Here is a 27,647-nt window from a genome sequence, read left to right as displayed (position 1 = left end):
TACTGCAAATGGAGGCTTAAGGCCACATCTAGTTTTATTCTCTTTGCTCCCTCTCCTCACTGCACAGCGCGACGGCTTTTTCATTCCGTTTTGTCAAGTGTCACTGAAAACTTTCTTCTGTCTCCTTTGTCTCTCAGCTGAGCTCGTCTTTTGACGGTTCTCACCGGGTAGTGGTCACATCGTGACCTGCACCCTGTAGCTCTCTTTGCTGAGGAGCCTCGCTTCTCCTTTTCTCCTAAACTCTGTATTTCGTTTCCCCCCTATTTTAGTTACTACGAGTTCAGTCAGATCCGGAGTCCCTGCAGCCGCCCCCCCCTCCTCTCACGCCTACAGATGTCACGAAGTTTTCCTCAGCCGTGGCTCCCCCTCTCTTTGCCCCCTCCCTCCGGCAGCCCCCTAGGCCTAAGGCTACTCAGCTTCTAACCGAGACAGCCAACCAGGAGGCTACCGAGCTGTAGGACGGGGTCCTCCCAGGGTGAGGGAGAAGGGGGTGAGGGGAAGGCTGCTGCTGCTGCTCCTCCTGGCCGGGAGTGCCTCGTTCCCCGTTCCCGGCTGGTCCCGCGGGACTCCCCCCCCCGCCCCGCACCATGAGGGTTTAGCCGCTCTTCTTTTCCCCTGAAGCGGTGAGTAACGCTGACGCGATTCACTCCAGCCGGCAGCAGGCAGCCAGCGCCCCCGCCGCCCAACCGTTAACGCCCCTCCCGCGCGCCGCCCCGCCCCGCCCGACCGTTAACGCCCCTCCCGCGCGCCGCCCCCCCCCCGCGCGCCGCCTTCCCCCCTCCCGTCCGCCTCCGTCGGCACCCCCGCGCCGGGGGCCGCCGCTCGCGCCCTGCCCGCATATTTTTGTCCCCGGGCGCGTTCCGTAGCGCGTGCGGCGGCGGCCGCCCGAGCCCCGGCCCCTCCTCTCTGCGGCTCGCGCCGCCGCGCGATTGTGCGGGTGAGGAGGGCGAAGGGAGGGAAAGAGGTGAGCGCGGGGCGGGAGCGAGCGCGGCCGCGCGCCCGGGCCACGCGCACGCCCCCGCCGTTGCCGCCGCCGCGCGCGCCCGGCCCCGCTCGGCTCCGCTCGCAGCGACTCGCAGGCGCCATGGCGGCCGCTCGCAGCGACATGGCGGAGCCGGAGGGGCTGCTTCCCGGCGAGGCGGCGGCTGCCGCCGCCGCTGTCGCCGAGGAGGAGGAGGCCGGGGCTGGATCCTCGTCGTCGCCTTCCTCCTCGGCGGCGGCCGCCGCGGCGGCGGAGACGGAGTCGTTGCTGCTGCTGAACGGCGAGGCGGAGAGCATGTCGGAGCCGAGCCCGGAGAGCGCCAGCCAGGCCGGGGACGGGGAGGACGAGGATGAGGAGGAGGAGGAGGAGGAAGAGGAGGAAGAGGAGGGCGGTGAGGAGGAGGAGAGCAGCCTGGTGGGGAGTAGCAGCACGAGCAGCGGCTGCTGCAGCGACGAGACCCGCTCGCTGAGCCCCGGCGGCAGCAGCGAGGCCGACGCCAAGGAGGAGCCCAAGGGCCCCCGGGGCAGCCAGGAGGACGGGCTGGGCCGCGGAGGCGGCGGCGGGGGGAGCAGCTCCAGCAGCGTGTCCAGCGGTGGCGACGAGGGCTACGGCACAGGCGGCGGCGGCAGCAGCAGCGGCAGCAGCAGCTGCAGCGCCACGTCGGGGGGCCGGCGGGGCAGCCTGGAGATGTCCTCGGACGGGGAGCCCCTCAGCCGCATGGACTCGGAGGACAGGTCAGTGCGCGTCCCGTCACCCCGCCGGCGGCCGCCTTCCCGGGGAGCGGGGGGGGGTGGTGGGGGGTGGTGGGGTCCCTTGGGTCCCGGGGCGGCGGGCGCCATGTCCAGTCGCCTCCCCGCCTCTCAGCGCCGGGGGGCTCGCCGGCCTGCCCGCCCTGTCGCAGCGGCGAAGGGGCCCTTCTTCCCCGGGCACCGACCGCCCCTCGCCCCCCCCCCCCCCCCCCCCCCCGCCTCGTCCCGACCGCGGGGGCTGTCAGGGCGGCGGCGGCGGCAGGGGCCAGCCACAGGTTTCTCCGGCCAACTTGCGCCGGGCGGGGCGGGGGGGGGCGGCCTGTGGCGGGCCCACCGCCCCCGCCGCGGCTTCTGCTCCTCACGGCCCCCTCCGAAGGCCTGCCCGCTGCTTTTGGGAGGAGGGGTGGGGGTGTGTGTCGTGTTGTGTCCCCCCCGCCCCGGCACCGGGCGGTAGGCTCTGCGTTGGGGCTGCTGGAGCCGCAGCCATCACCGTTAGGCGTTTTACGGAGAGCCCCGGATCGGCCCCCGCTGTGGTCTGAGCGTGGGGCGCTCGCTGCCCATTCAGGTGGCGATATTTGGTTGCTGCTTTCCTCAGAAGCTGCTGATTTTATTTATTTATTTATTTATTTGTTAACGTGGTGCTTTTAGGGTTCTTCGGGGTTGTATGTTGCGCTAAGGCACAGGTGGGGTCTACCCAAGGTTCAGGATGGCGTATCATCTGTGGATGTGGTTTTACCTGCACCCGCGACCAGGGTCTCTGCGCTAGAGGCAGAAAGCTGAGTGGTAACCTCTTAAAGCGTAAGGGGGGAAAAAAATACCTGGTTTACTAAAATAAAAAGGAGCCCAGTCTTTCCCTATTAAGTATGCCCGAGTAATAAGCTGTGCATGTTTATTGTATTAAGTGAGGGTCAGTAATTTGAGGCTCAAAGTAATCTTTGGATGAGTTCTGTAACAGTAATGCAAAAATCCTTAGTTTTTTGTATGTTAAATACGCACATCTCATTTTACCAAGACTTTTGCTTGGTTCTTGTGGAAAGGCACAACCAAATTCTCACACATGGTTGAATTCCACCTTTCCGATCTGGTTTAGCCCACTAAGTCAAGCATTTCAAACATCATGGCTTGCGTAGTAGCTTTCTTGGATGTTGTGTGCAACAATTTGACTAACTGAAAATCAGATGAAAAATGGACATAAGAGCAATCTTAAAATGCTGTAGGTCCCTTTACTAATTAGTCCTTTCAGATAGTTTAGGAAACTTTTGTTATTTTTTTTATTTCAGTTTAGCGTTAAAAAGTATCAGACTTCCCTGTTAGAATTATAGTTTATTAACAATTACAATTTTGTTTGTGCTTTCTTAAGATAGATTCATTGTTAAGTGTGAAGATTTGTGTGGTTTGGTCCAGAAACGTATTTTGAATATGTGCTAGATCAAATTCTACGTAGCTATGCAGATACCCATATTTCAGAAGTGGGGCATCACTAGATCTAACCTCAAGTTTTAAAAACAAACAAAATCCTCATGAGTCAGGTCCCCAAAACCGTGCAGTTCGCCTAAAAGTCCGAAGACGAAATTCAGTTCTTTGGTTTCCATCTGACTTTTGAGACTCATAGGAGTCACATTTTCTTTCTTCTAAACTTGTGCAAGATGAAAAAGGGGAGTGGGTGTTGGGGATTGTTTGGCTTGTTTTTTTCAAAAGCTGAAAATTTATATGAAATTGCATAAATATGGGAATAGACTTCTGGAAAAACAACATGTACATAATGGAGTTTTAAGATAGTTTCTTGTTTGTTATTGAATTAAAATCTAAATCTAATCTTGATCTTATCTGAGTGCGTGTCAACTTGTGGGTTGAGGAAATAACAGAAATAACCTGCAGGGGTTTTCTGGAAGCACAGTGTCATTGTATCTTGCTTTTGCACTCCAAAGCTAGCGTGCTACTTTCTCTGTCATTGTTCTCATGGTTCTGTTGCTGCGGTCACACGGTTCCATCTGTGTGTATACTCGTTGTTGCTTCTTTCCAGTATCCTTGGTACAGACTCCGTTGCAGGAGTGGGATTTAATAGGCGTTTAATAATTTAAACAAGGAATGCAGCTTGTTTTTAATCTTTGCAAAGTTTTATCTTGAACTGCCAGGCTGAAAACTTGGGGTGCTGGGAGGGAATTTTGTGCTGTAATTTCAAAGCCTGCTTGTTGAGTTGGGTAGGAAAAGAGCAATGCTATCAAGAGTGCCATTTGTTATTCCTGGTGAGAGAAAATTTTATTTTGTGTGCACTCCTTGCTGTAGCAGGGTAGAATGTTATATTATTTTTGCTGCGTAGTAGTGCAGCAAGTCACTTGCTTGACCTGGTGATCCAAATGATTGCTGCTGCACAGGAGCCAGCCACAATGTAATCTTGTGGCTTTTAGGTGATGAGACAGACAAGCAGAGTGTTGCAAAAGGTAGAGGATGTGCCGAAGAACTAAAGAGGATGTGAGGTGGGGTGGTGAAATATCAGGGAAGAGCTGGCAACAGCTTAGACTTATAGCTGGAAGTACACATTTATGGTAATACATCAGAATTCTTAAATACTTAATCATTCATTGATTTGATCACCTCTGCATTAAATTGTAAGTTCTGTAACTATAAGAGAATGATATTCTATTTATTAAATGATGTTCTATATGAAATAGTGTATTGTACAGTACTTCATGACCTTTGCTAACTACCCGTGTCTCTGAAGTCCTAAGCGACTTGGTGTCTCATCTCACAGTGCGTTGTACAGTAAGATTACCTGGGGAAGGGAAGAGAGAGAAAATGAAAGAGAGATTGAACTAACATGCTTGAATTTACAGTCCCTGGTTTAAGCAAGAGGAAGCTCGTAGAAGGTTATACTTGGTAAAGACTCTCATGCTGTAGGCAGGTTTGGTAACATTCAGATCATGCCCCCAGGCTTGGGATTTTTTTTCTTGTTTCCTCTGTAGAAAATTTGAATAAATAAGAGGGTGTGGTGAGAGGGCCTGAATTCCATGAGTGATCAAATTCCTGTTTCCCTCTCTACGGTCTTTATCATTCTCCACAACTATCAATATGTTACCTCTTTGATTTTTGGTTTAGCGATAGCAAATATAAACTGCAAATAAAACAGCTGAACAGGAAAATCTTGCATATGATCAAAATATGATTACTCTTCAGCAACTTCTATTGCTAACATTTTGAATGTATTTTGAGAGTATCTACTACTAGAATAAACAATTTGGGGCATTACTGTAGGACGTTTGTAAGTATTCGTAACAACACAAGAAATATATATAATGTTGAATATCGATGCCCTGAAACCTAGGGTGAATTTTAGCCAGCTATTTCCACGCACATAGACAGACTTTCTACTTTGCTAAAACGTATTTATCCTTCCCTAAAAAAAGCCCCCGGAAACCAAAAAGCAAAACCCAGACTGATACTTAGGATAACCAGGTGGCATTTTCAGCTCAGTGGTATTAATAATGAGAGCTGAGTACAGTAACTCTAGGACTGGTAGGTTGATCTGTTACCACTCCAGGTTTTTCCTGGGAATTGTGCTAAGAACCCACTACTGTGCTGAAGTTTGTCTACAACTTTAGAGCAAGCTTGAATCAGCTGGCTCAATAATAATAGGCTGCATTCAAGTTATCCTCTAGACTTATAGTTAGAACAAAGACTATTATCAGCATGTGAATGCTGGTAATTTTCTTGTGCCTTTCCCTAACTTCAGACGTGTTGAAAGGATGGATGTGTTTCTCCAGAGTTCTCTTGAACAGCTAGTCTTACTACAATGCTGAGAAACATTTGATATGACTTTAAAAGAAAAAATAATAGTTCAATTAACTGTAAACATAGTAACCGAGTTTAGCACTGGGCCACAGGTACTGAAGCCTAGACCTAAGCGGATGCATGGATTTGGGTATAAATCAGCTGATCTGAATGCGGTGAAGATGAGTCTGCAGCTCACTGATGTGTTATTGCTGAAATACAATATTTACTTAGAAACACTTAGTGTTAAATTACTGAAATAATTTAAATGCTGTTTACTGGAAAGTTTATTATGGAAGAATATTTAAATCTGAAACAGTTTCATTATCAGATTTTGTTTGACTTGGAGAACAGTGGTAGATCTTGCAATTGTAATGAGATGTTTAGCAGAAATGTAAGTAGTAAAGCTATATGAAGGGCTTTTTTTGTTCCCCCTTGTGAATTTGTCTTGCATCTTTGTACTCTTACCTAGAAGCTACTGCTGGTCTTCCATTCTTAAATCCTCTTTACGCTTTAGTGGTTTATCCTTTGCTCCCTCCTCTTACTGACTGGGCAAGAAGCACTGAAAAAAATATTTCAGCTGAAACATATCAGCTGTTTTGCTGGTTGGTACATAAGTGCTGATTGACTAGATGGTAGGCCAAATGTAACAGGTTGTTGTTGGACCTACATAGTAATCTGTCCCTCAGGCACAGCACTAATTATTGTCCATCATTTTCATATAACTTGTAAGGTTTGGGTTGTTTTGGTTTTTTTTTTTTTGAGCCTTTTCATATTTACTGTTATTGGGAGGGACTGACTCAAGGAATACTCAATAATATTCAAGGAAACTTTTAGCTATCTTAGCCATATTAGACTTGTAGAATACTTCTAGAAATGTTATTATTCTGTTCCTGAGTAATAGGCGAGCAGTTTTGAAAGCAGACATTTCAGGAAAGTTTTTCAATAATAAACCTTTTTGTACTTCAGGTTGTCAGGCTTGTTCATTTTATTGAGAGAAATGAGGCGGTGTGAAACTAACAGGTTGAAAGACGAGATTTAGACATGAAAATCCAAGATCTAGGCTGTGTTTTTTTTAATCTTGTTTAAAATGAAGACCTCCTCAACCTTTAATACGTATGCTGGTTTTAAAATATTAGTTATTTAAAGGTTTAAATATAATCTTTATCTAGTTTTTAAACTCTTCAAAGTGAAGAATATTCAAGACTGACTAGGCAGTGACTTGTGAATTATATGAGATATGTTTATGAAGGCAGAATAGTAAATTTGAAATACAGTCAGGAAGGCATATAGTATTAATAGGTATGCTTCATGTATCCATGTGCCCAGATTAAAAAGCGCTTCAGGCCTCTCCTTGCTGCGTAGTCTCACTTGTTCCTATTCAGGAAGCGAAGAATCATTCATTCATTAGCACTTACGGCAAGGTGGTCAAGTCGTTAAATTTTTTTTAGAGTGTGTGTAATATTGATACGTCAGAGTGGGCTATATAGAAGATTACCTGAGATTCCAAAATTCTGCTGAAAATTATATTTGCAGTGTTTCTGACTGCATTTATTGTTGCTGCTGTTATTTGCTTTCAAATTGTAAAATAAACCCCCTGTTTCTGTAATGGTTATGTTCAGGCCTTTCTGGCACTGAAGAAAATAGCTTTTGATGGGAAGACAGAACAGCCCAGATATTTTATATGGTGAGTATCTTTAGTAATAAAGCTGTTGGCTGGTATAGTTGAGTGGTTAACATGAGGTCTTTTTGTGAACTACATCAAAGAGCTTGGTATAATGAGCTGTTATTGTAGTAAGATGTAAATATGCTTCATAGAATTTGAGAAAAATATTTTCCTATTCAGTGTAAGAGAGAAATGGTATTGATTTTATGTTGCATTTGTACATCCACACAGGTCTACGTGGTTTTTGTTTAAGTTTGTGACATCATTAAGTCTGGTAACTTCTGAATATAAGGGTTGATTGGCGGGTTGTTTTGGGGAATTTCCTAGGCAGTAGTGGAAAGAACTGTGTTCGCCTTTTATTTTCTTTCTTTCGTGGTGTTTTTCTTTTTTTTTTTTCTTTTCCCCCTTCCATTTGGCAAAGATGTGACATCATGCATTTATGGAGTTGGTCACAAATCAAACTAACTTTTTTGGATGGTGCAGTGGAAATGTTCTACCATAGCCACTCGTACTCAAATCTGCACAGCTTTCCAATAGCTTTAAGATACTTACATCTTGTTTGAAAAACACTGTCCACTGAGAGAATAATGGTGGGCTAATGAGCAGTGTGCGGAGCTAGCACGAAAACCAGCAGTATGGAAGTACAAGTAGAACCCATTGCATTGGGGTAGTTGTAGAACAGTTTATTACTGGGTAGGAAAGTGGGGACATGGCATAGAAGGGAGCAGATGGAACATTTGAAATGGGAATAGGGGTTTCTGGCAAGGGGGACGTGAGATAAACACAGAAAACTTGTAGTATGATAGGGAATGAGATATGCCTGATAGCCTGAGGAAAAAGCAAGAGCTTAACCCAAAGGAAGTGAAAAATTGGTCCCTGCCATAAAGGAGCCAAATACTTGCAGGGAATCCTTGGAACAGGTGGGAATGTAATCTCCAGATCACTTGTGCGGGAGAAGGGAGCAGAAGACAGTAAGGAACTCTTTTGTGTGAACAGTGAGTTTTTTCCACTGTCCCAGTTGCTATTGAAAAAAAATATGGTGGTGTGACTTGCAGGAAAAAAAGTGGTAGTTCTGGGGAGATTCTTCAAGGTAGGGGTTTCTTTGTTTTGTTATCTATCTATATAACTGATTCCTTTTTATAACTTTATATGCATTCTGTCTGGAGTTGTTCATGCTTAGAATGTGAATGTGTTCAAATAAACTTGTTTTAGGAAGTGAAATATAAATATTCTATGTTATGCTTGCTATTTATCATTGGTTTTGTGATGTGCTAAGATTGTGTGATTTTGCAAAACTAAAAACAACAAATAATCAAGGAAAAAATTTGAAGTCTCTCACTCAAGATACTGGTGTACTTTTTTTTCCCTTCATGATGGTAAAATGCAATTAAAAAAAAAGAAGACCTGGGATTTCTTTTCCCATATCTAATTTCCTTCTCTGTACTACAGTTTAAGATTTTGAGTATCTTTTGCTAAACTTCAGCTGCTAACATTTAATGGATACTTTCTTTAATAGAGGGTTACTTAAGGTATATACAAAGATATGTGATAGTGATAGAATAGCAAAAGATTTGTTATGATCTTGAAAGTCCTGTTGTCATCCTGATAGTTTGTGTGGTCTCAGAGGGAGTAAAATTAATCTAAGTTGTTTGAGAGACTTGTAAAAGACTAGTTTATTGGCACATACCGTGGTGCTATCATTTATTAAATATACTTTACCTAAATAAGAATAAAGCATAAAGAATCTCTACTTGTTGTTAATCTCAGTGTTGTTCCATGCAGCAATTTGTACAAATTGCCAGTTCCCTTGTAAAATTGCAGTGGAGTCCTTATTTTGATCATTATAGTTTATTGTGCTGTAATTATAACTTAGATTTCAAATACAGAAAAATCTTAAAGGTGCAAAGAAAACATTTTCATTACATACACGGTAAACAGAGATGTAAACTTTTTTTTTTTTCATTTGAAATAAATCTACTTTTGGCAAGTCTTCAAGTAGACTTCCTTGGACTGACTTACATGCCAAGTTGTAGATAAGACAACTTGTACAAGTAGTAGTTAATTCAGTGTCCAGCAGAACAGGAATCAGACCTTAATTTATTATCTTCCTATTATGAATTGAGTCAATTAGTGGAGTTTTACTTTGCTGGTTTCTCTGCTTTTGATGCCTGGTTAATACTTGAAGTAGCAACTTCAAGTGAATACTGAGGTATGAGTAGGCAAAGCTGCTATCATATGTATGTATTGTTATTCTCTAAGTTGAACCTAACATGATGGTAACTGAAACTGAAGGGTTTTTTTTAGGTCTTTTCTGGGAGTTTTGCACCTTTCTCTGGATGTTTTGTCTTTTGCTCATTTTCTGAGTTTTGTGCTCTGGGGGTGGGGGTGAGGGAAGGTATCCTGAGGATGGCAGAATGGGAGGGTAATAGTTACAGCGGGTGGAATTTCCTCGAAACCATGCCTGAAGGGTGTTAACTTCCAGTGCTGGTAAGACTACTGCATATTGATTATGGTTCTTGGAATGGAAAGCACAGTTAGAAAAATAAAAGTAATTCTGGCAGTTTTTTAATGACTGAATATGTTTCTTAAGCTGTGCTAGTACTGTTTTATCAGTAAAGATTGACAATTATGAACCACTTGTTGCCATTCCCTAACTTTCCAAGGAGATCATCAAGTTGAAGAGAATGTGGTTCCCAGAAGTCAGTTTTATTTGTGTCTTTAAGGTAGAACCACTTACAGTTTCTTGATTTGTGTAATCCTTTTGCATATGTAGTCTTTGTGCTGTCATATCACAAGGCATGCACGTTTAACCCGCTCTACTCTCTCACTGCTCTTCTTGACAAATATTTTCGTCTTCCAAGTTTCTTTGTTATGTTATCTGTTCCTCTGTATGTTACAAATCCCCCAATAACCTGGGTTTGTATCACGTGAATATTATGAGCCCAAATATTCTAGGACCAACAATCTAAATAATCAAAGTAAGTGATCCAGGAGAGTGGAAACAGCTCTAGAGAGGTGGTGATTCATAACACACTTTCTCAGTCTTGTTTTGTTTCCTGTGCATGTTTGTTATTTTAAGTTCCTTTGATTTCTCTATCTTGAAGAGCTTTTCTATCTTCCCCTGGTTTTATATTATCAGTCTGAAGTGTTTGCAGTGTTGCTCCCTTTTCTAGGTATTTATACCTAATATAGACAGAGCTTTGCTCTAAAATAAGCTGCTGCTTCAAAAAGAATTTCAAAACAAGTTTTTTACTGTTATCACTTATCAAACTGTATAAAATTCTCTCCCTTGATGGTTTTACTTTCTACTACATTGCTTTCTTAGTCCTATAACTATATAGGTATTCAATAAGGAGTTTTGCAAACTTTTTGAAAAGATTGATTTATGAATACTTTTTGAGTCTTGTTCATTTTGAGAAGTTTTTGTTAGAGTAACTTTATCTGTGTAAAGCATAGGTTTGACTTAAAAATAAATGCCTAAGTGATTCAGAAGCACATGTGCTTCCAAGTGAGTGGCTGCTCTCTTATATCATGCAGTCTTGGAAATCATGATTTTTTTGCTTTACCTAGAAGGTGCCTTAATGTTGCTTTTACTTATTTAAAGGTATCATGTGCGAAGGTGCTTCTGGAACATGCTAGACCACCGAACAGTGCTATTTTCCTTTTCTATCCCTCTTAACTTTTTAGTATTATATCTCTCGCTTGCTAGGTTAATTCTCCCTCATTTTCACAAAGTAACTTTGCTAACATACGCAGTTCTTGCCTATCCTATGTTTCCTCCCTTGCCTCTGAAGAGCCATGGGAGCCAGTTGTGTTGCCCGATATTAGGGGTCTGTGGATAGGAGCTGCAAGAACAGATGTGAACAGAAGGCACTGCCTTTAAAACACAGTGGTGCACTTTCACTTCATGTAGTTCTGGTTTATTGTTTTGATCCAGGTATTCTAATTTCTTGTTGCCATGTGAATTATCTTTCTCTTCAGCAGCCATTTAGTGTTCTGCAGTCTGTTTGTTATTGTTGTTCTGTTTTTGTTTTGATGGTGCTTTATCTGCATACACTACTTTTTTGTTTTGTTTTCCTTACCAGTGTTAGATTTTCCTGAATTCCAAAACTGATGATTATCAGTAATATCAGTCATGATTTTTTTTTTTTTTGATACTTCCTATTTAAATTAAAGGCAAATGGTTTTCTCAGAAAAATCATCAAAAAAACCCCTTAGAAATGCTGGTAGCTGAAGTTATTTTCTGTCTACTTTGAAGATTCTCTCTGGGTTACTTGCTGGTTAGATGAAAAGAAACTGTAGGTGCTCTAAAGCATTATGGCATTTCCATGCCACAGTCAAACTATATCCATTAAAATAAGGCAAACTGTTTTTCGTGTGGAACATAAATGTTTGATTTGGGGAATTAAACTGAAAAATCGTGGGAATGTAGTAGGAGGAGTATATCTGTTATCAGTGTGGGTGCATCATAGAATACAAATTCATCAAAGATGGGGAGAGGAATAAAAAAGATAAGGCAAATGTTACGCTTTTCTACTCTGTTGCTGGCTCATAGTGGTTGCTCATGTTTGTGAACTCTTCATTTTTCTTCAGATCTGTTTTAATCTCACTTTTAAATGGGCATGATTATTTGGAGAGCGTAAAGCAAAGATTAATTAAAATCTGCTTGGACACCTAGTATACTTGCTTTGAGCACTGCATTTTACTGCATACTGGTACCCTGATGCAGATGTTCTGATGGTAACTTCATAAAAAGGTTGGCATTAAATTTTGCTTAGTATTCATTGAAGGTCAGCAAAAATTAAATCTTAATTTAAAACCATATGAATTTATTCTTCTGCTGCTTTCATTTAGGAGCCAGTGTAGCAATTTCTGTTATTAATCAGTTGTAGCAAGTTCAGTTGTACTATTGAAATCGTTAGCTCTTAGAAACGACCTCTGTCCTACTTCAGTTTTTAACAGCCTTCATATTGCTGGGTGGAATGTAAAAAAGTAATAAGTTAATCACATGCTACTTGTTGGAGAAGATACAGTAGCTTCTGTGTTTGAAAGTGATGGAGAATTTTTATTAAAAAAAAAAAAAAAAAGATAAAATTCGTGGGACAGATAGGCTTCCTATCAATGATGGGAGCTCAGGGTTGATAACTTACTCATTTTCAGGCTTTCTGGGGATTTATCTTCGCTTGACCATTGATTGCATTAGGAAGTAGTGAGTGTAAATCACTTTGAATTTGGTGGCCTCAAAAAACTGTAAAACTGCTAGGTGGCCTGTTGTTTTTGTGGAACTAGTCCATTGGCCAGAGCAGTACACCAGAATTTTCCATTCCTTGTCTTGGAGAGGAATGTAGGATAAAGTAATGGGGAAACTTGTGAAGTTTCTGTTTTCTCTCCTGACTTCTCCTAGTGAAATGAAAATAGTGAGGTGGTGGGGTATGTCACTAGGCGTGTCATTTTAAAAATTTTTTTAATTTTCCTTTCAATTTTTGATCTCTTTGACTTGGCATTTGTAATTGAATGATTGCAGTTGATGCTGTTTGTTTTCTTTTGGGATTAGTACCTAGTTGTGATTTGGTGTTCCATGTCCTAAAAGTTTTCCTGTTATATTCCAGGTTTTAACCCCTGAAGTTGCTGTAAGAAACAACTGTCATTCACAGTGTTCCCATTATTCAGAGTTTGTTTTATCTGAGTGTTACAGTTCAGCTTTCTTAAGTTTCCCTGATGGATTTGAACAATGTAGCTGAAGCTCTGTGCAAAAATGACGGTGTATTTCATTGACTAATAAAAGCTAAAAGAAAAAAAAACTAGCAGGGTATTTTTTTATCCTGAAAATATTCACCTGCTTCCAGTGAGGTCCGTAGTATTTGATTCTTGACTGTTAATTACGCTTTTCATCTAGTAAGAGGCAATCTTCTGTGGATTTGATGCTTTATGACTGGATTATCTCTGTGTACTTTAGAGGGAACTGTTTCTGAACATTCCTCACTTGCGTTAGCGTAGTGTGCAGCTTGATGGCTACTCAGTAGTGTTGGTTTTAGCAACCCGGCAATGTGTGTTCACCGAAATCTCTGCTCGTTTTTAATTTGGCATGTTACAAGATGAGGTTATTTATTATAGGGTCTGTCACAGCCATTTCCCTTGGTGTTAGCTGAAATCAGCTGGGTCCTTTGCTTACCTACTGAACATCTGGGGACTGGAAGCGAAGCATTCTCGGTGGAGGTACTGTAACTCTGCAATGAGCTCCTGTTGATCAGACTGAAGTAGTGCTTGTTGACCCTCAAGGGCATGGTATAAGGCCCATCTGTTAGGTCTGAATTTTGCCTGAGGGAAGGTTACTTCAGTTAAGGTCTAGAGGGAATACGTTTAGCAGACATTAAAAGTATAATAGCAAATTGATTGGGCTTTTGTGCATGTGTTCGGTGCCGGACTCTACTATTGCTTCAAGTGGACAGTTGCTAATGCAGGTTCATGGAAAGTAAAAATGGAATTATGCTGTTCTTTTGTTTTTGTTGATATTCCTTCTAGACTCCTACTGTCTGTTGTTCTGAAAGATTAACAAAAAAAAAAGGAAAGAAAAAATTTTGAGCATTCCATTCATTAAATTCAATGGAAGGGATTACTTGCAGTAGTGAGGAAATTGATCTCTTTGGAGAGCCAAGCGTGTGTCAGGAATGATGTGCAATACACTATTTTCTTTAATGCATTAAATCACGGGCTCGTTGGATTTTCATTTGCATTTAACTGTACACAACAATTAATGCCCAAATGCGCATGTGGTAAATTATGTGGTTTGAAATTTGTGCATTTTAAACTGGGAATAATTTGGAGGGTTTTTTTCCTTATAGAAAATATTCCTATTTACATGACTCCAACAATGGCTTAATTTTGCTCAGATCCTTAAAGGAAAAGAATAATCCAGAACCCAAAATGCTTGAAGAACATTTGTTTGTTTGTTTGTTTTGTTCTCTATAAAGTGAAAATGACTTGGAACATCTTGTAAGTTTTTAGCTATTATTTTTTGTTTCGGGATTGTTTTTAAATACAGTTTGGACTGGATTTAACCAGCTAGGTGCATTTGGTTCACAGGCACGTATAGATTGTGCAGGTACTAACCTTTTAATATGAAAGTGATGCTAAAAAAAAAAAAAAATCTTAATCATCTTGATTATGAAGATGTATTATTTTTAGCTACAGATAAAGTAGGTACAGGTAAAAATAAGACCTGAAACAGTGCCTTTGAGGTAATGATTCTTCTACTTAAGCTTGCATTAATGTTGTTGCTTAATGAACACAGTTTAAATGTCAGTATCGTTTCAAAGCTGTTGATCTCTTGGTAGAGGGAAAAATTGTAGGAGGAGGGAAAAAGGTCTTAGTCTTCTTAGAAAATTCTGTGTTTTCAGTTCTACCTTGCTGTGTTTGGAAGGCACTGTTTGCCAGTGTTTGCAGACTTGATAAAATGAGGTGTGGTCTTCGTAAGGTATTTTAGCAAGGCATTCAGTTCTTGCCTCTAGAGCCGTGATTTTTACTTGAAGTTGATTCTGGTGCTCGGATTAGGATGAAAGTAAGGATAACGTAAGATCGGAGACTATGTTGTGCTTGCTGTAACAGTTTTAAATTTTAGTAATTAGTCTGTCTTTTGAATACTGCTTCTTAAAAACCGCTATTGTGTGTGCAGGCTCTCTCCAGCAGTGACTGTTTTTGATGCTCTATTGTTTGGGATGACCCCTGAGTTGAACTCTCTGAAACTCAAATGTCCAATGTTCTTCATCAGGCTATGGTCTGTAGATCCATTACAATGGAGCTGGAGCCTGTTACAGCTTGGGAGCAAACCCAGACCTGTCTGTCACTAGCAATAGGGGAATGCCACAAGCGCTTAAGTTCTACTCGTGTCATTCTGCTTTGATAGTGGCAGTCAGGATTTAAACAGATCTCCTGGCTGGGGAAAGGGGGCTTAGAAAAAGGCAGAAAAAACTTGCTTGAATTTATTTAGCTAAAAAATTGTTTCAGTGTCTTTTGTTTTGTTATCAGTAGTTTGCCAGAATGTCCATGTTTTCCTTACTTCGTTTTGTTTCCTCCTCTTTGATACACCTTATTACTTTCCCACTTACAGGCTTTGTGGATTTCGGATGAGAAAGCAGAAGGATGTAATTTCCATTACTACCTTCCCTTTGTTAAGGAGCTTTTCCGTCTTTTGGATCATTCCAAGCAGATAGAAAGTCAGATTGGATTGAAAAGCCCCATTCATAGATTGAAAGATACACAGACAGTATTTTAGTAGTCCAGCCCTTCTTGGGCTGAGTTGATGTGCTTTCACACTTTTGGTCGGGAAAAGACTCAAGTGAACTAGGTAAAATGGTGGAGTGTGTGCACACATCTTACCCGCTTGTATGTCCTGCCCTCACACCCTTTCTAAAATCCCAAGAGACCAAAAAAAGCGATTGTATCAGCAATTCTGACCAAAAATGGTGTTTCAGTTTAGTCTTCACATGCTTAGCAGCAGCCACAGCTCTGACTATGGAATTTACCATCATCTTTCTGCTTCGTCTTGAAATGGCAGGTCAAGGGCAAGGGGACCTCCCAAGCCAGTGTCTTCTCTGATGCTATATATATTTACAAACTTTTCTCAGAAAAGCCCCCTGATACTTTTTCAGTGTATGGGAGGCTAGAAAAAAGACACATGTGCTTCAGCTGCACAGGGCACTGTGACAGAGAGGAAGGATGTTGCTGGTCTTTCACAGATTCTCTTCGCAGCCTTTCTGTGAGGCACCTGATTGCCTGAAATATGTTAGTTCTGGAGGCACAGAAGAGAAAACAAATAAACAAACAAAAGAAATCGTTTTGCATTTTTATTTAATTAGTTATTTCTAGAGAAGGAATGTGTCTGGGCAGCAAGTTTCTTCCATTTTGGTGGAGCCTATCAAGAGAACCACTAGAAAGCAGTGACCTCCTGTGTGACTCCCACTGTTTTGTTTTATAAGCGGTTTAGCTATTTCTCTAGTAGGTCCTGTTACAGCAATATTCATCTGTACTTTTTAATCTCTTATGCTAAATTCTTCAAACTAGAAGAAGGGAAGGTGTTCCCTGTTAAATAAAATACCGATCTGTTATCATTCACTTGGATTTGAGTTACTTCCCCCCCCCCCCCCCCCCCCATTTTTAGACTGTATCTTGACTAGATTATAGAATCGTAGTCCAATGTAGCACTTCACAATTTCTAAGAAATTCTATATACTGCTACTTGGTTTATGTGCTATATGCAACCTTTATTTATTCCAGTTCCTCTGATGCTAGATTTCAATATTGTGTGTGCAACTCTAATCTGTTAGTCCTTAGCAAACACTTAGGCTGTTAGAACCAAACCAAGCAAACATTTAAACTATTTAACTAAATCGGCTTTCTAAGTGTTATTGGTTTCTCATGTCTTTAACAACCCTATTTATCAGAACATCTTTTGCTGGATCAGTATTACTAGTTGACTTTTACATATTTTTCTCCAAAACGGACCAATTTTCTACAGGTAAGATAGCATATATATATATATATATATATATATATATATATATATATATATATATATATATAAAGCCTAAGTGTATGTATTCCTTAGGCTGTAAAATTAGAGACCTGGGGTTTTGTATCATAAGGTGATCATACTGCATTGCATTTGCAGTATGAAATAAGCTCTCATGCTACAGGTTCATCAGTTTGAGGTTTTTTTCATCTCTGCTTAGAGAAGTTAACCAGATTGCATACCTGTGAAGCGGAGAAACCACACACACACGTGCATGAGTGCACACTCCCCCCCCGCCGTTCTTTCACAGAACTTGTTCAGGGTTATGTTTTCTCATTGCTTTCCTGCTTAAGACAAAGTTGTAAAACCAGGGAACCCTTGAGAGAACTATGCTAAATAGCCCTTTGTAGTCTGTCCTTGTGGTCACTAGCACCATAACTCTTCTTAGTTGTAAGTTTATGCCTATTTGTAGGGTTTTTGAGAACAGTACTGATGCTGTCAATGGATGTAGAAACTCTGACCAACTGTCAATAGCTTGGAAGTTTGAGCTTCTACTTAAAGTACTGTACTTTGGTACCTTTCAACTGTGACAAAGTTGGGGTTACTTCTCCACGTGAAATGGTCTGAGGCAGCTATTGCACGAATATCTGAAGGTGCTTTGCCATTCTTGATGAAGAACCTTCCTGTTGGAACCACTGATCTGTGTAACGTTACTGTATGCAGCAGAAGTGGTCAGGCTATGTGCCATCTTGTATGCGTTCAAACCTACTTCTAAGTACTGATTTTGAGAAAACTATATTTGGGTAATTCAAATTAAGGTGTGTGGGAGGTCACATTTAATTGTTTATTCAAATTTCCGATCATTCTGTTGGTAAACTTTGCTTTCATAATACAGTTTTACAGATTTCACTTTTGGGGATAACTTCTGGCTTGGGCATCAGCTGAGGAAGGAGGGGATGTCAGTCCCTTCGTTGCATCTGTTGTGGACCTGGCATGGTGGAAGAATGTGGGTTGCTTGCAATATATTTTGCACTTAAAGCTTTGGACTATTGCTTAGAGGGTTCCTAAACTAGTCTTACCAGTAGTCAGTGACTGTTGACGCTGTTGGGACTGGTAGCTTCAGCTCAGTGCTAGTTGCATTTTCTTGGAAGATTCTAGTGAATATAAACCAAGCTTTTTGGTAAGGGCAGCAATATGTAACAGATTCAAAACCATATCTATAGGTGTCTGTTGGCCACTTTTTCTTTATTTGCTAGTCATGTATTTTGAGCTTGTATGTCATGAAAGGAACTGAGAATCCTTGGGGATGGGGGCGGGGAGGGATCATGGAAAGCTGTGTGTATTCAGGGTATAGAAAAGGGAAGAAAATAGAAGTAGTGGGCACATGGAAAAATGCTGTGTAGCAGGGAGGAGCCTGTATGACTTTCATGGGTTAAAGCTGTGCCTTATAAACTGTTAGATTTTTTTTTTTTTTTTAAATTGGGAGGGGGGGAAAAAAAGCATGTGACATTTGTCTAGCATCTAGGAAGTATGTATTTGATATACTTTTAAAGAAAAAAACAACTCTTGAGAAGGTCTCTAAAACTTTCTTTTTAACTTGGAAAATAAAGGCCTAAGAATAACGGTCATAGGTCGATAATAGGAGACTAATGGGTTGGAATAAAATTTTTAAGGAATCTGTGCTTTGGATATGGTAGTCAGCGTTTTCAAAAATGCTACCTTGCTGTATCTCTCGGATCAGAATTTGCTCGTGAAACCAAACTGCTTGGGCTAGTTAAAACTAAAGCTTAACTGGAAAGCACTGCTAAAGGGAATCTGTTATTTTGACTAAGGCAAGACATTTTATATTCATAAATACAGTGGAATTCACATGGTGGGTGAGGGGTGGAAATCTAAGCGGTGCAAAAATCTATGATGATTTCAGAATCTATCACAGGAAAAAACTGCTAGCAGAGTAGTGATTAAAAAAGATACAGATAACGTGAGAAATGAATAGTAAAGGCTTTTAGAGAAAAATAGCAAACATGCTAATGATATCTTCAGATTTTGAATAATGGTGTAGTTTTTGTTTCATCTTTCTCAAAATGTGTAACAGAATAACAATGGATATGTAAACAGTGATGGTCAAAAATATAGAACAGCACCTATATTTTTAAAAGCAGGATGCTTTAGCATAGCAATTATGTGCAAGAGGTGGGCGAGAAAAGGGATATGATGAAAGTTAGAAAATTACAAATATTATGTAGAGATGAGTAGGAAATTATTTTCTTTCTTTAATGTAATTAGATATATTTTTTTTCCTTGCACTTTGCTCAGAAGAATATGTAAAGACAGAATCACAGAATGATATGGGGTTGGAAGGGACCTGTGGAGATCATCTAGTCCAACCCCCGTGCCCAAGCAGGTCCTCCTAGAGCAGGTTGCACAGGAACTTGTCCAGGCGGGTTTTGAACATCTCCAGAGACGGAGACTCTACCACCTCTTTGGGCAGCCTGTTCCAGGGCTCTGCCACCCTCAAAGTAAAGAAGTCCCTCCTTGTGTTTAGATGGAACTTCTTATGTACAAGTTTGTGCCTATTTCCTCTTGTCCTATCCCTGGGCACCACTGAAAAAAGACTGGCCTCTTCCTCTTGACACCCGCCCTTTAAGTATTTATAGGTGTTGATGCTAAAGACACCTATGAAAAAATTACTGCTGCGTACTGGACTGTATTAGCAAAAGTATATCAATACAGTCAATAGAAGTGATTCTTTACTGGCGCTTGGCACCATTAAGACTATATCTGGATTACTGTGTGCAGTTTGGGACTCATCTCAGATACTCTCGCACTGGAGAGGATCTGGTGGAGGGTCTCCAAGATGGTTAGAAGGCTGAAGCAAACGCTATGAATGAGAAGGCTGAGAGATTGGGTTTCTTCAGTTTTAGGATAAGGAGGACAGGGTTATTGCTGTTTTCAGTGACCCGATAGGGTGGTTTAGCAAAGGAGCTGCTAGAGTCATCTAAACTACAGCTGCCAAGGATGAGAGGCAACAGACAGAAGTTGCAACACTGGAAATTCTGATGAGATGTTGGGAAATTTTCCTCCTCCCCCGCAACAAAGTTAATCAGACATTGGGAAATTGTTCAGAAAGGTAGCAGAAACTCCAGCCTCTGAAAACACCCATTAATGACTCGGCTGGACAAGACCACAAGCAACCTCATCTCACTTGCTCTTGTTTGAGCAGGAGATTTGACAACCTGATATTCTGAGGGCCTCTCAAAGATCAGCTGTTCTGTGTAATGCTGTGGCTTTGCGGAAGACAAAAACATAAAGATCCTAAAAAGCAGTGAGCAGGTTCACCAGGTAAAAAAAGATATATCAGCAGCTATTTAATATTTGTCCGTGAAGAATATCTGTCTATCTATGTACCCTTTGCTTATATATGGAAGGTGCACACTCTCTGCAATGTTTTTGGGGTCCAGTTGGCTCCGTATCTGCCAAGATATGGAGCAGAATGGCTTTTCAATGTTGTCCATTGAAAAGGACCCCTGCTGGCCACGTATTCCCACTGCTGCTGCTGGCTTCTTTGGAAAGTTTTAAAAAAAAAACCCTAAAATAAAAAGCATTAGTTTAGACCATAAATGTGAGGGACACCATGCTGGGGCAAGTGTGGGAGTACCTTAAACCTTCTGTAGAACTTCACTGCTGTATTCTTTTTAAGGATCTAGTGTTAGCGGTGGATGCTGGGCTAGATACATCTCTGGTCGTCTGACCCAGCATGCCTTTTTTCCTTTTTTTTTTTTTCCTTTTCTTCTCTCCTGGGAAATAAAAGTAATGAATGGCTGTTTAATGTAGCTTAAAAATGACTGTGTTAATCACATGATAGTTAATTTTCTGACGAGTCAGTGAATGGGAGAGTTTTACGTCCCTCGCTTTTATTGCCGGTGTCCAGAGGAAGTTATACTGTCAAGTAATAGCTACCATTTTCTGACTGTACATTTGTTATAGTTAGGGCAATGAATCACAATAAATAGTAAGTTTGTGTAAAATCTTATTTTCAGCCTGTCTAAATACATCTTGAAACAAAACCCCAAAGAGCTATGATTTTTATTTGTTCTGTTAATGTGCAACAAATACAGACTTTCTCTTTTTTTTGTCTTACAGCATAAGCAGCACTATTATGGACGTAGACAGCACAATTTCCAGTGGGCGTTCAACTCCAGTTATGATGAATGGGCAAGGAGTTCCTGCCTCCTCAGCAAAAAGCATTGCTTATAACTGTTGTTGGGACCATTGCCACGCTTGCTTCAGCTCCAGCCCGGATTTGGCAGATCACATTCGCTCCATACATGTGGATGGTCAACGAGGAGGGGTTGGTGTCACTTTTTGTTTTCTCCCCTTTCTTAGTTGCCAATATTTTGCTCTTTTGTGACAGTAGCAAATTTGATGTTTTAAAGTACCAGTTCTGCAGCTAGTGGCGACTAAGGCTTGGACCTTCAGCAGTCTGGTATTAGGCATTCAGCTGTGTCTCTTGCATAGTTCACTTGGTTTGGTATTCTGTGTTTTTAATTGAATGCATAACTGTAGTGAGTTTTTTTAAATCAGTGATTTGAAGCTATCAGGTTTTTGATATGTGTGTGAACTTGTCAGCATCCTGAAGCTGTTGGTATATACGTAATCACGTGTATTTCAGTCTAATCCCTAGTCAGATGATGCAATTTCTGTTGGTCTCACAATTTTAATATTTCAAAACATCTTCCAGTAGTGTAGTTTTCAACTCTCTATTTAACTGTTCAGCCCTCCCCAACCTCCCAAATTACCTTTGATGCCTGGAATATGTCATGTAAACTAGCTTTACATCAGACACAAGCCATCTGCCTGCCTTTGGCACTGTATGTTGCGGCTCTTTAATTTCTTGGAGGGCTAATATCAAATCTTAACCTAGAATAATCATTATCTTTTGAATTTGTCCTGTCACTTATCCAAAACTAAGATGTCGGGCCATTACACTTTATCTTGAGTGAATAAGAGACTTAAATAAAACACTAATTTGCATTACTTTAGACAATTTATTAGGTAGTTGCATCACCAAGACAGCCATGACTCTGGTTGTATTTATTGGTATGACTGAACTTTCAGCTTCATATTTGGTGATTTTTTTCATTCCATGCTCTAAGCAGAATCATTTATTCAGTGAGCTGGCTTTTTAGCCACCCATGAGTTGGTTTCTGTAGTTCTCTTCGTAAGTTTATAAAAGTGTTATATGAATCCTGGATGAAACAATTAGACTGTATCTGTCTTTCCAAAAGAGGAGCTTGTTGGAAGCACCAGGTGCCTGATATCTGTTGCGTTCAGTTCACAATTCTTATCCCCCCGCTGGAGTTGGTTTATTTTTTGAAAAGTTCTTCAGCTTGGTGCTGTGGAAGAGGACTGATCCTGGCTAGTCTGTTTCAGGGATTTGTCTGCCACCTGCTGGCGAGGTGTTTAAGCAGTGTTAGAAATTACATTCTTGTGGTTTTAATTGGATTTCAGGTATTACTCAACTACAATGACTATAAATTTGAAGAAAAATGGGAGTAGTAACTGCTTACTGAAAACTTAGATGCAATGTGACAAGCATCCTTGTACAGTAAAATATGTATTTTCAAGCTAATACTGAGATAATGACTCCAAACCAAACCAGACAGATCCATGAAGAGCCCAGGAAAGTTTTGAAAAATGAGTTTGACCTCCCAGAATATTTTTTCAGAAATATTTTGGGTTCAGCCTTTTGACAAGCGTTCCCAAGAAGCCTTGCCTGGACTTCTGGTGGGGTGTTGTAAAGCCAATTGCTTATTTTTTGGAGGGATTACATTTCCCAATATGTGACTTCATAGTAGTACTCCTTTGCTAAGTGCCCTGCAGTCGCTGATTAAAAACATTGGGACAGTTACAGAGCTGTTGCAGAGCCAGGAAGCTCAGAAGTTCCACTTCTGTGCCCTCAGGGGGATCTCAGAACTGAGGAGCAGCAGGCATCAAAGGTTTAGGGGGTTGTGTCATACAGACATGCAGGGTTTTCCGGCTTTGTATTAGTAGGCTGGGTTATCTATATATTATACAGCAAGTACACAGCATTCCTGTAGCTGCTCTTTTGTTTTGAAAATAGTCTTTTGAATTTTGAGTTTCTTAATCTCCAAAAGAGAACAAGAAACTCAAATCCAATTAGTTTTCTGCACTTCTGAAAAACTGTATTACGGGCAGTGCTGTTCCTGGGGACTGTATATTGCTGCTACAAATCAGGTCTGTACCTCCCTTCACACACAGACCTGTTGAGGAAATTCTGATGAAAGGCAAGTTCATTGAGCAGACCTGTTGAGGAAATTCTGATGAAAGGCAAGTTCATTGAGCTTTTTTATTCTCTCAGTTATAGATAGACACAATGAGAGGAGAGAGAAAAGCAGCATGAGTAAGTTCTACTCCCCTTTAATGCGCTATTGTGCATACGACTGATCTGGAATCACAAAAGACCCATAGACTTTGAATCCTGTGAGAAATTGTAACTTTATTCCATCAGGAATTGAATATAAGGCCAAACTAGAGGTATCCAGTATTCCATAATATAGAACTCTGGTGACTAAACAACAATCTTGTAATTAAGAGGTTTTATTTTTCATGCTCAAAACATAAAATTATTACTGGCTTATGAGAGTAAACAATTTTACTTCTATATCTGCTATCCAGAAAATGTAAACTTGTCATTTAAAAATGTTCTGGTTTAATATCTGGTGGACACAGACAGTGAGTGCAAACGCAAACTCTTCACAGTGGATGCTGCGGCTCTCGATTGTGTTTATCTGCAGGAGCATCTATTTTTTTCAGATTTTATTCCAGTGTCCTGCTTTTTTGAATATTTGTGGTTGTAATTATTTTTTGTCTTGGTGAGATATGAGGAGTATGTTGCAAAATAAATGGTTATTGTTCAAAATTCTTTGAAGTACTTTGTATTGTGAAAACAGGCTTCTCTGCTAATATGATCTTTATTTTTTTTTTTACTGTTTTCTTTGACTCATGTAAACTTACTGCATTTTTACTCTATTAGGTGTTTGTTTGCTTGTGGAAAGGTTGCAAAGTATATAATACACCTTCAACAAGTCAAAGTTGGTTGCAGAGGCATATGCTGACACACAGTGGGGACAAACCTTTCAAGGTAAGGTTCATTGTAAGCTGTATCATCCCTTATCTTAAAAGTGATCCTATTTATTTTTCCTGATATGTTATATTTAATTGAAAAATGCCATCACAGAAGGATTTTAAAATAGTATCCAGTGAGGTGACCCTTCATCTTTGCAGTAATTGTGCCCAAAGGTCCTGTTCTGTTACGAAAACAGGTGAAGATACCATTATTGCTTCTCTGTCCTTGTTTCTTTTAATCTATAAATGATAAGGGAATCTGAAACTAAACACTGCTGAAGTTCAGGTTTTTTTGGTGCATTTTCCAGTTGAGCTGCTTGCGCTGTAACAGTGAGGTATTTTACCTCATGCTTTACGCTTCTACATTAAACTTTGGATCATGCTTGATGGTGCATATTCTGTGCTTGAGTAAGAGCTGGTTTGGTTAATGAACTTAAGTTGAAACACGGTCAGTGACTTATTTATAGTTAACCTCTCTGAGAACAATAAGGAAATCGGGAATGCAGGACCATTGAGCTGACTGTATTTCCTGCATAGTATTTTCTAACTTTCTCTTTCTTTCTCCCCCTAATCTGTACCTGCAATTCTAGGTATAGTAGTGTTTATCATTCCCATATCCACCAATCCGTTATTAATGAGTTGCTTCATCCTCTTATGGATACAGTTGGGGCAGTTCATAGCTGTCAGTCCTGGATCACTTGATGGTAAGTCCCACCCACACTACTTCAGACTGAAGTTCTCCTTCCATGTAGGATATGAAAATTAATTAGGGGTTTGTTTTAAGTTTAGGTAGTATTTTATGCCTTCCTCTCCCCCACCCCACAACCCCACCAACTTTTAGTCACTGTTTCTCTACTTCCCTCCCTTCCCTTCTCAGGTAATACCTTCTGCTTTTTTTTTTTTCCCTTTCTATTTTAAGGCAGCTTTATTACTAAAAAATACTTTTCTGTTACAGTGATGTCTTCCAGAAGTTATTACTTCTGCATAGCCTATAATGGTAGTTATGACAGAAAACAAAACTAAACTCAAAACCTAGAGAGTAAAAATAGCGCATTGCACGTGAGAGAGCTTTTTAATAAAGGTTAGATTTTTTTTCCATACTGAACTATGTAGTTTAGTCTAAAAACTTCTGAATGAGTGAATAACAACAGGAAACTTGCTCTTGAGGTTAGCTTACCCTTTCTTCAAAGGAATAAGATTAGCATGCTCTTGGAAGCATAGCATAAGGATCACAGATACCTGAAAGTTTGGAGATATGATTAGATCAGTTGCTGGAACAGTCTTAAGTAGAAATCTCTGAATAATATAAAAAACCAAGTCGTCAGAGGAAACTTGTACATTAGGTCTTCTCATTTTGGAATTAAATATTTATATTTAAAATATTAAATATTTTATATATATTTATATATATTTTTATATGTACAATGGCAAGCTTTGGCCTTGAAGGGAAAGTCTTCCAGTAGGGTAGTTATTTGGTCTAGATCAAAGAAACTCAGTTTTAGAGACACTGAGTTTAAAAGAGGTGGGCATAGCTCAGAAATACCAGTAGTATTTTTGAGTCTGTTGGAGTTACACAGCAAAATCAGTAAACGTTCGTATCTCAGTTTTTTTGGCTTGACTAGTAACAGCTGGAGCCCTAAAATTTAAAACAATTAGTTCTGATAATTATTATCTTGTGTTAAATGTATGTGTTATTTCACAAGCTGATTTTCTGTACTTTCTGGTCATACTAAAGGAGAGAACAAAACACAGACTAGGATTGCAGTAGTTAATCATCACGGCTCAATGTGTGTCACTTCAGCATTTTTTCCTACTGTTGTCTTTATTTCCTCTGTTTGTTTTTATCTCTGTATTTCTCAATCTGTTTCTGGGGGCTTTGAATGGAGGATAATTGTGGTCTGAATAGAATTTTGTAACGTCTTTTGTTCCCCTGTCATTTATGCTGAATATAGACTTCAGGTCTCATGTAAGGTAGCCAAGTATGTAAGTGTCTGTGATAGCAACCTATTAATTAACTGACCTCCTTTCCTTGCTTACTTTTCTTTTACAAGCTTTTGAAATCTACTGTCTGATACAAAACCACTTTTTTTTTTTTTTGTCTGTTTTGAGTATTAGTCTTGATTGGTCCAAGAACAGACATTACTAATTGTTTAACGGCAGTCATTCAAAAACGGAGCAGTTTCTGTTTAGCTGTTTTTATAAATCTGAATTGCTCACCTTTTAGGAAGAGCCAAATGTTTTTCAAGTCAGAGTTGGATTAAGGACCTCCTGTTCTTGATGATTACTGCCGACAAAATATCTCCCAAAACCTAAATTGCAAATGAAATGACGCATCTCTGTTGCGTCATGAGAATATACTTGAGTTCTGCCATAAAGGGAAGGAATCTGTCATTTTAGAGAACTTGGTGAAAATACCTAGTCATTCAGTTAAATAAATAAATGAATGTGAGAATTTTTGAGAAAAGCCATAAAAGGCAGTAGTGGAAATAGTATAGCTACATGCAGTTTTCTGAAGGATTGTGATTCAGGATGTTTTTAAGAAAAGCAAATTATGTTTGATAGGAAAGTGGCAATTAAGAGCATGGGAAATTTACTTTTGTAAAGGTAAAAGAATGCTATAATCGTGTAATGACCAGAGGACAGTAATAAGTATGTGGCAGGTCATTATAGTCTTACATTTCTAGTCAAAATAAGAGACAAAAGTATTTTCTTAAATTGAATGTCAGCTGGGGACTGTCTCAGGCTTAAAGCTCTCCTTTGCATTAGAACTACTCTGTTGAAGGATATGTCCCTGTGTCCTGTCACCCTTTTGCTTGCAAGTGGACTCATTTTACGTAGTTGCCCATTTTGGATTTAATTATCTATTTTTGAGAGACACATAGCGTCGTCCTTCGATTAAAAGCTGTATCCAGCTGTAAATGAGCTGCTGTGCTTTCATATTAAAAGGTCTTTATGGATTTACCTGCCCTTTCCGTGCATTCATACAAACTATGGTTCATTAGTCACAAAAATGAACCCACTTCTAAATTAAAGGCAAAATGTTTCATATTTTCCTAAGTTTCTCCTGTGTTTTGTTTGTGTAGTTTAGGAAGGTAAAGGTAAATTTCCCTATAAGTACCTATTTTTGAGACCTTTGTTATGCTAGTTCCATTTTTATATGGGGCAATTTCCTGGTAGTGTATGTCCAACTCATAAGGAGACATTTTATATCTGAGTCATCTGCTGAGCTAAGGTCGGGGGGGAGGGGAAGATACCCTAGGTTTTGGGGCAGAACTTAGGTCCTCAGTTCCTCTTTAGACATCATATTGCTTTTTTGTTTATTCCTTCACTCTTTCTCTAAGTTTTTAATACTGATGCCCTTGCATTTCACGTGGAACACACGGATGGATTTTTTGCTTGTTTTTTTGAGCCAATCATCACCAAGATTTGTTACTGATAAAGTGTCTTTTCCTCGGGCATCCACCAATCCCTCCAACAAAGAAAGAGTGTCCAATTAAATGAGACACAGTTACCATCGCAGCTAGTTCTCAGTCTGTAGTCAAATAAATCTATGATTTCTGCAAAGCAGCATGCTTTTTCAATCCTGCTTTTGGTAAGCACCGTTTCCTAGATTGTTTGTTTTTTTCCTCTTGACAGGAGAAACCAAACTGGTCTTGTAGAACATGTTTCTGGTTGAGAACTTTTCCTGTCTTTGGCCCGCCGTTGGGTATATTTGAAGTTATGCTTCTCCTCTTAATACCTGAAGTTCACTGCTCTTGTGCTGCTGGAAGTTTTCTCTTTCCTTATTGCAGTCTGAGTCTAGCCATCCTTTCATCCTTTTTTTTT

At 40.4% G+C, this 27,647-nt stretch overlaps 1 protein-coding gene across 1 annotated transcript in view; it reads left to right on the top strand.

Moving 5' to 3' along the window:
* Positions 1-1,616: 1,616 nt before the first annotated feature.
* AEBP2 (AE binding protein 2) overlaps positions 1,617-27,647 on the top strand; it is a 49,384-nt gene continuing 23,353 nt past the window's right edge. Inside the window, exons 1-3 of the mRNA XM_074168155.1 lie at positions 1,617-1,716; positions 20,817-21,024; positions 23,731-23,838. Coding sequence (XP_074024256.1) covers positions 1,670-1,716; positions 20,817-21,024; positions 23,731-23,838 — 363 coding nt within the window. The 5' untranslated portion in view covers positions 1,617-1,669. The remainder of the gene's footprint in view (positions 1,717-20,816; positions 21,025-23,730; positions 23,839-27,647) is intronic.

This window comes from Numenius arquata, chromosome 2 (assembly GCF_964106895.1).
Source record: "Numenius arquata chromosome 2, bNumArq3.hap1.1, whole genome shotgun sequence".
In the NCBI taxonomy this organism is placed as follows: domain Eukaryota; kingdom Metazoa; phylum Chordata; class Aves; order Charadriiformes; family Scolopacidae; genus Numenius; species Numenius arquata.
Note: the sequence above shows the minus strand (reverse complement) of the source record. Positions and strands in the feature narration are given on the sequence as shown.